Source organism: Molothrus aeneus, chromosome 4, assembly GCF_037042795.1.
Source record: "Molothrus aeneus isolate 106 chromosome 4, BPBGC_Maene_1.0, whole genome shotgun sequence".
Taxonomy (NCBI): Eukaryota; Metazoa; Chordata; class Aves; order Passeriformes; family Icteridae; genus Molothrus; species Molothrus aeneus.
Genome location: NC_089649.1, coordinates 13,213,182 through 13,220,894, shown reverse-complemented (window position 1 = coordinate 13,220,894; position 7,713 = coordinate 13,213,182). Strand labels below are relative to the sequence as shown.

The 7,713-nt window shown below is 43.5% G+C and overlaps 1 protein-coding gene across 1 annotated transcript; it reads right to left on the bottom strand.

Annotated features, from left to right (window-relative positions):
- Positions 1–94: 94 nt before the first annotated feature.
- SPP1 (secreted phosphoprotein 1) lies at positions 95–4,381 on the bottom strand. The gene is made up of 7 exons (XM_066547948.1): positions 4,275–4,381; positions 2,977–3,043; positions 2,826–2,876; positions 1,824–1,928; positions 1,628–1,672; positions 1,107–1,361; positions 95–658 (listed from the first exon to the last, which is right to left on the bottom strand). Exons 2-7 carry the CDS (start codon positions 3,028–3,030, stop codon positions 149–151), a joined length of 1,020 nt encoding a protein of 339 aa, XP_066404045.1. The 5' UTR covers positions 3,031–3,043; positions 4,275–4,381; the 3' UTR covers positions 95–148.
- Positions 4,382–7,713: the final 3,332 nt, after the last annotated feature.

Genomic DNA, 7,713 nt, shown 5'->3' with positions numbered 1-7,713 from the left:
CCGGCACAGCCCAGGGGCCATGCGCTGCCCCAAACCCCAAAAGTCACCACGCGAACTACATTAACAAACAGTTCCCCGAAATGAAACTACTCCCTGCTTCCCTTAGGTAGAGATTGGAAAAGAAGGGAAATACTATTTTTATCTCCTTTTAAAGGGTGACTTCGTTACTTTCGATGCTGTGACGATCTTGAGAATCCTCGGCACTTTCCAGCGTTTGGCGGCTGATATGGTCAGAGAGCTCAGCTGACACGCGGTCCCGGCTCTCCCTGCTTTCTACACTCGGGTGGCTGTCCCCTCTCTCCCTGCTTTCCACACTCGGGTGGCTGTCCCTTCTCTCCCTGCTTTCTACACTCGGGTGGCTGTCCCCTCTCTCCCTGCTTTCCACACTCGAGAGGTTGTCCCCTCTCGTACCAGACTTGCTACTGTCGCTTTCTGCCTCGTGGCTGTCGGATTTGGGCCTGCTGTCGTTTTCTAAGCTCCGGTCATGCGGGTCACTGTCCTGCTCGCTGCTGTCCCGCCCGTGGCTCTGGCCAGACCATACCACGCCTCTGGCGTGCTTCCTCAGGGACCTGCGGGAAGCAGAATCCTCCCGAGAGACAGAGCGCTGGCTGTCTGCATCCATGTCGCTCTCATCTTCCTCAGTCGCATCATAGATGAGCTGTTAGAGAGCAGAATAAGAGCCATTGTCACTCCTGAGGAGGAGGTTCATCAAGTGCTGCACCAATGCAGGCTGCTTGGACTGCAGGGATGCTCAAAGCCTGCATGATGAACCTCTGCCTGGAGATACTCTGGTGTTTTATGGAGTTACATGAACCTTTCACATGAGAAACTCTCATTTGCTCCTGGCCTCAGATTTCATGTGTGCAGTGCAAACTGCAGTTTTGCACAGCTTGTATCAGCAAGTTGCACTCCTGCCCCAGTGCATTGGCAGTCATCAAGACCCCTGATCTGTGGTATCCAGAGAAAGGAAATGCATTCCTTCACTTATGCCTACTTCCCCCATATCAGTTTTCTAAAGCAACCCCTATGAAACAAAATGCCATGTCCATTTCCAAGTTCACTCCCCATTTCCAAGAACATGAACACCACTGGTCAATGCTATTCACCTTTTTGGTAGCTTTGTGGAGTTTGATAGACTTCAACAGTGCAGCTTTTGCCCTCATCCTGTAGGCCACACTGTCACCTCTGCCAGCATTGTCTCCCCGGGTGAAAGGAAAAGTGGGGAATGGTTCGGTTACTGGAATGTCTGTGGGGAAAATCGTGACAACCTCTTCAGATTCATCCGTGTCATTGGAATCATTGTCATCATCATCATCATCATCCACATCTTCATGGCTCTTGCTTGACACATCAGGAAAGTGCTGGAAAACATTTATTACACATCAGGCAAATGAACATGGATGTGAGAGGTGCAGACTGGTACCTGTCCTATTGGCCCAGGGCATAGGCACTGTTGAGGAGCTATGTGCAGGCACTGCACTGAGTTCCCCTCCCCCTGCCTGGAGCTTTGTTTTATTTCAGGAGAGATGTTACTGCAAGAACCACACTTGGGTGAGGAAAATGAGAGCTGCTCCACGCTGGCTGCCTTACAGCATTCAACAGACATGCTGTCCTTCAAAACACTTACCAATTGTTCTGGGACATCCACACTTTCTTCTGAAGAGTAAAGGGTCTGAAAGCAACACAAAGCTCAATGTTAGTACACAAAGGCACATACAGTAGAGCTGATCAGCATGTTGACTATTCTTTAAGCACTTAATCATAACTTGCAAATATTGGCATGGAAAGATGTTCTGTTTTCTCTTCCAGTTAGGTGTCTGTACCTGCTGAGATGATGCCAGGTCACTCTGTGGGTGCTGCTGACTCTCCTGAGACTGAGAATTCACATAGTCATTGTGATACTTATGCAAGTGATGGCCCCTGGAGTCCTTAAAGAAAAAATGAAAAGGAGGGGTTAATCCTCAAAGGAGCAGGCAAAACTGCTGCATTCCAACCTGCTCTTTCAGGCAGATGTGGCATCTGCAGTACCTAGTCCTTCTGTATGGGATGTGTCCTCAGCTGTTCATTGCAGTAGGAAGAGGACTCAGAACAAGCCATCATCCCAGATGAACACTGATAGATAGATAAGATAGAGAGATGTGCCTCTCTCACTGGCAGAGCCTGGGCAAATTCAGATCAGTTTCTCCAGCTTGTTTTTATTGAGTTGAATTTGGAGTTATGTCTAACAATCATTGCTTCTTCTAATTCTTAGGCCCTTTCTGGAGGGTGATTTATCTCCCACCTCATGAAGACTCTAAACTAAATGCAGTAGTTGGCTCTCAGAGCCAAGAATTGATTTTACAAGGGTAACAGCTAGCAATGGGGAATGGATCAAAAAGCTATATAACAAGACTAAATGCAGTTCACTTACACCACTCAAAAAAATAAATAGGATATTGGATTAAGGTGCTCCTCCAACACCAAATATTGACATCTGATCCACAGTAACGAATATGGGTTATAGTAATTTTGCCATACTGCAGTCCCTTTCTCTTTTTAATTAACAGCTAACACATTTTTCATTAAGAAAAAAGACTTCCAGTGCTGGTCTGGAGATAGAATAATGAAAGTCCACAACAGACACATGATACAGGAAAAAGTCTGTGGACATCAGTGGCTCTCTGCTTTAAAACTAGCTCATAATAGCCAGGTAAGGACATGTTCTGCAAGCATCTACAATCATAGAACAAGTACCAGAAAATGTGTTTTGGAGGAAAACAAACAAAGAAACAAAAATCAAAAAGTACTTATCAAAGAAAACTAACAGAAAGATAAAATGACCTTACATATTTTTCCTTGGAGCTGGCAGAAATGGCATGCTGCTTGGATTGAATCACCTTGAAGGGAGAAAAGAGAAAAAAACATTTATCAGTGTTTCTCACTGATGTGCAAAGGAAATAATGCAAGTGCTGGGGATAGTGTTTGTGATTTACTCACTGGCCATGCAGCTGTGATGCTGATAAGGCATAAACACAGAACTACCACCTTCATTGTGATATTTTACCTAGAAAATATTTTGGAACAGTAAGTCAATAAAGTAAAATACCACAAAAACACTATAGGCTTTTCCTTTATCTTTGTATACTTAACTATGCCAAGACCAGGTCCCTTCTATGGATTCAACTTGCCCATGCTAATTTTATTTCTTCTATCCTCCATCACCACCTCCCACCCACCTTGTAATGATTTAGCAACTCAAAAAGCTACAAGAATTTTGAAACAATGCTGAAAAGAGCTGAGCAGTGGTGAGAAAAACCACACTGAAAAGGTGAACTGACCCCTGTTGTCTACTGACTTGCATAGGCAAAGGAAAAGCTCTGTGAAAAACTGTTATAAATACCAGCTTTGGTTTATCTTCATTCATTTAACACAATTGTTTTGAAAAAGAGGCAGGTTAAGGCAAGCAATTTGTATTGTCAGCTATTTTGAAACTAGGTTTTAGGGTTATTAACTTGAGTTGCTGAGTAAAGTCAGTTTACATGAACATAAACTGCTTTTATTGATAGATCTACATTTCCCCATCCAGAAGTTAGAACAAAATAACCTGTGTTTCCAAACAAGAGATTAGGTGAAATAGCTGCTCCCACAGCAATTTAATAAATAACTGATTCCTGCTGAAATTAGGAGAGCTGCAGTAAACTTCAGTGCTTACTGACCAGTTCCCAGAATAAGGAAAATCGCTGAGAATTCAAACCAATTTACTGATGAACAAGAGTCATTCAGAATTTTGGTAAATCACAGCAGAAAAGAAAGCTGCTTGGGACATTTAAATGCATTAGTAAGGCTGACCCTGAGACAGGACACTCTAATTGAGGTATTGCAATTTCAAGTTTCACAGAGAAGTGTATCCCATTCACTGTCCCATCAATCAGGATTGTGCAGCACAAACCGTGAGCCTGTCAGGAGAGACAAGGACACTGGCAGGCAGTGATTACAGGACGGAGAAAGCTTTCTGTGTTCAAGCACTAGCTCTGAGTTTCTGGTGCATGATTCAGTGGCAGGGTTTTCAGTAACCTTCTCCCAACATCTCTCAGTACACAAAGATAAAATTGTGATTATGTGCAATACCTGGCATTGCTAAACAACCTTGCTCCTATAAAAGCACACCTTTTTCCACAGAGAAATATCAAACATCCCTGCCCAGTGAAGCAGTTTTCAAAGATCTGCTCGGTGTTTCCTAGGCTAAAGCTGCAGATGGACTGGGACATGTCAGGTAAAAAGAAATAAAAAATTACCTTTTTTGGTACTGAAGGAGTTCCACAACAAGAGCACTCTTAGGGATCCCAGCAGCAGCTCCAGACAGCTGGCTTCCAGCAGCTCTGCCTTTCTCCCCTCGTCCCCTGCTGCCTGACATCTCTGAGCTCTGGGAATTTAAACTCTGTCCAAGCATAGCCACCAATCCCCGTGTGGCGGAAAAAGATGAGGTCATGAGGCTTGTGGCCACTGTCCTGCCCACGTTCTCCTACACTTCCTCCTTGGCTTTGTGGCTTTTGAAGCAAACATAAACCATTCTAAGGTTGAAACATTACTTATGAGCGAGATCATTAACCAGCAGGTCTGTTGAATGCACAGTGTTTGTTTGGTATCGCGTAGGAGGGCTTCAGGGCATGCCTGTTCTACTTCTGTAGAAAGCCCAGCTTTCCAGAAATCTTTTCTACCCTGTTCTGTAGGGGGTAGCAATATCTAATGTGTGCTGGAAGAAATAAATCTGAACATAAAATTCACCAAAGATGTGTTAATGTTTCCACAGAATTGTAGACTTTCTGTCCAGGGCATGCATGGTGCTACAGGAATTGCAAAGATGTTGCAGAATATGGCCTGTTGCATTTTTTGCTCTATCTGGATAAAAAAAAAAAATTCAAAAATTAATACTACTAGTTGTCTCAGTAGGCATTCTGCATCCAGCAACTTTGTAAAGTTTGTAAAGATGTACAAGAGCTCTTATTAAAGATTGGTGCATCCTTATGAGGAATTATGAGGAATTCTTACTCCTTTTCTGTTCATTTGTATTCCTTCTGGCTCCTTTCTCAGGTGGTTTGGTCAAGTCATCTGCTACAGCTGTCTCATGCACCAAATCCATTTCAGAACCCTTTTCAGGGACCAGTTACCAGATATTTTTCAATTAAAAAAAAAGGAAGATAAAAAAGCACAGATATAGCTCCAGCATGAGGAGTACCATGATTGGCATTGGGAAGCAAAGGACATCATGGGATGAAATTCCATGCCTGCTATGGAGCAGTGCATCAGCCCTGCTGATGGGTGACAAATCTATTTGTGGCCTCCCTTGGATGTCCATAATTTTGGACTGATTCTGCATCAGCTGGGATGTGCTGGAGGACTCTCTGACCCTCTTCCGCGTGGTGTTTCTTTAAAAGAACAATGAGGAGTCATTCAAACACAGAAAAACATTCCAAACAGCCCTCTTAGAAGGCAGAATATTTGTAACTGTTTCAAGGTGGTTATTTTGCTTCTCATTTGTGACACCCCACTGATGTTTGCTGCATCTTTAGCCAAGCAGGCAAGAAAGACCTATTTGTAGCAGCTCCTGTTACCAGTTATCCTGTGCTTGCTGACACTTCTGGGGTATGCTTAAAGACATCAGGAGTGACATACCCATGCTTAGCTCAGCACCTCCCAGTTACATCATCACACAGAGTTAGCTGATTATATTTTTGAGTTGAGATCAGCAACAGCTGGAAGTTCAACTTAGCGTACTTAAGAGAGTGTTCTAACATCCCAGTGGGAGAACTGGATAAAAACATACTAATAGTATATCATTAGTTGTTCTGACTCTAAGGATCCACCTGAGCGAGGACCATCCTAGCTTTTATTTTTGAAGCTATATGACCATTGTCATATCAAAACTCAGAAAAGACTTTTCAACCAATAAAGCCTTCAGCAACTAGGATTTCAGCATCAAGATCTTATGCAGTTTTAGACAGATCTACCATCTCCCATTATATCTGCAGCTCAGTGCTGCTGAAAACTAGTTTGCTGAAGGCCTTGAATGCAGATACAGGACTCCAGCTGGAAGTGGGTGCTCTTTGGAAGTGTTGATTTAAGCATCAGGTGGTAACCAATACTTAGTCACTAAGACGGTTTCAAAAAGCCACTGCTGTTCACTCCAGGGAGCCCCAAGCCAGGGCCTTAGGTAGCCAAGTACATTTCATCCCAAACACCAGTCCTGACCATCAGCAAAACTTACTTTGATCTGACAGAGCAAAAATGGAGACAGAGTGAAGCCAGTGGCTCGCACCGCTGCATGTGGGACTGGGTGTACTGTGTCCTGCTCTCCTGTCCACACCCTGAATTAAATTTTAAGCCTGAAAAACCCACTTTCCCTACAAGCCTTTCATCAAGAGACACAGAACTGAAAAACAACATTATGCTCAAAGATCCTCTAGAGCTGCTGTCTGGCCAAAACCAACACTTGCAATCTGCATAATGGCGTATTACTGTGTATCAGACCATCAGGAAAATACATATTATGTAAACAACCTGTTTCACCAAGTTCAGCAGCAGTCATCAGTTGTGCTGATGGAGCCATTAGAAACAGAGTCTTCCGGCAGTTTGTTACAGACATTCCTGTACAGGTCATTTATTACTGTGGCACCTCAAGGCAAATGTTTTGCAAGAACCTGGAACCCTTGTCTCCCAGCAGAGTCTCTGTGTGACCCCCAGGGAGCTGTTTCTGGCAAACAACTGGTATTTCCAGTGTGCTGGGAGATGACAGTGTTTTTGGGTATGTTGCTAAACATACTATACAATCCACTGTATGGTAGATTTTGTAAGAGCTAAGGAGCAGCAGGAATGTTTTGCAGTAATCCAGAAGCAGGATAAGAAGCCATGGCTATTACTAAATGTCTTCATTTTATGCAAGATTAGCCTGTACAGAGCTATAGTTAATTTAGCACTTGTCTCATGCCTATCATTATGTGGTTATTCCTCCTGTAAATCATCTAGCTGAGAAATCCTTTGCCTTGGTAGGATTTGTGCTTCTTTTTGTCTCAAAGATAAGGAACAAGCAGGGAAGGAAGCAGGGAGCTTTCACCATTTTCACTTCCCACATTAAAATCCTTAGTTCTGGAGAGAACTCTCGTCTGCTGGTGGCACAGCAGAAGCAGCTTGCTTGAATTTGTACAGGTGGGAGGGTATATGATTCTGGCTTTCAAGATCTGTCAGGGTCTGCGGAACCTGAGCATGACTCTGGCTGTAATTTGTGCATGACATTTTCTACTTGTCTGTCCTGTTGAACAAAGTTTTTGACCACAATTCCTTCCATCCTGGGCTATATTGGTAACATGTGGTTAGGCTGTCATTTTGTGTTGTCAAGAAGCTGTATCAGTGCCTCCTTGTGCAACCTCCAACACCTACCTAAGATCCTGAACTAGGACATCAGTGTAATGCCCAGCATCACCTCTGGCTGGCTTGGAAAATCCCAGCCTCCCTGCAGTGACCTGTAGTGATCAGTCAACTTTCAAGACAGCTGGCTTTTGTTGAATTTTGTTCATCAAAAAACAAGTCTGGAGGTGAACATGAACAAAGACTAGATGGCAAAGACTAAGGCTGGAAGAGAGAGGGTATTTTCTCTGGTAGCATTAAGAATGCTATCAAATACTGTTTTGCAATTAGAATATCTCCAAGAAAAGCAGACTTAGTAAAGATAGGTTTCTG

Bases quoted from the DNA above. Each gene is read 5' to 3' on its own strand.
- SPP1 (XM_066547948.1), bottom strand. From the start codon at position 3,030: ATGAAGGTGGTAGTTCTGTGTTTATGCCTTATCAGCATCACAGCTGCA. The intron at 2,877-2,976 runs GTGAGTAAATCA...TCTCCCTTCAAG, and splicing joins GCATCACAGCTGCATGGCCA to GTGATTCAATCCAAGCAGCA. The intron at 659-1,106 runs GTGAATAGCATT...GCTCTCTAACAG, and splicing joins TCCACAAAGCTACCAAAAAG to CTCATCTATGATGCGACTGA.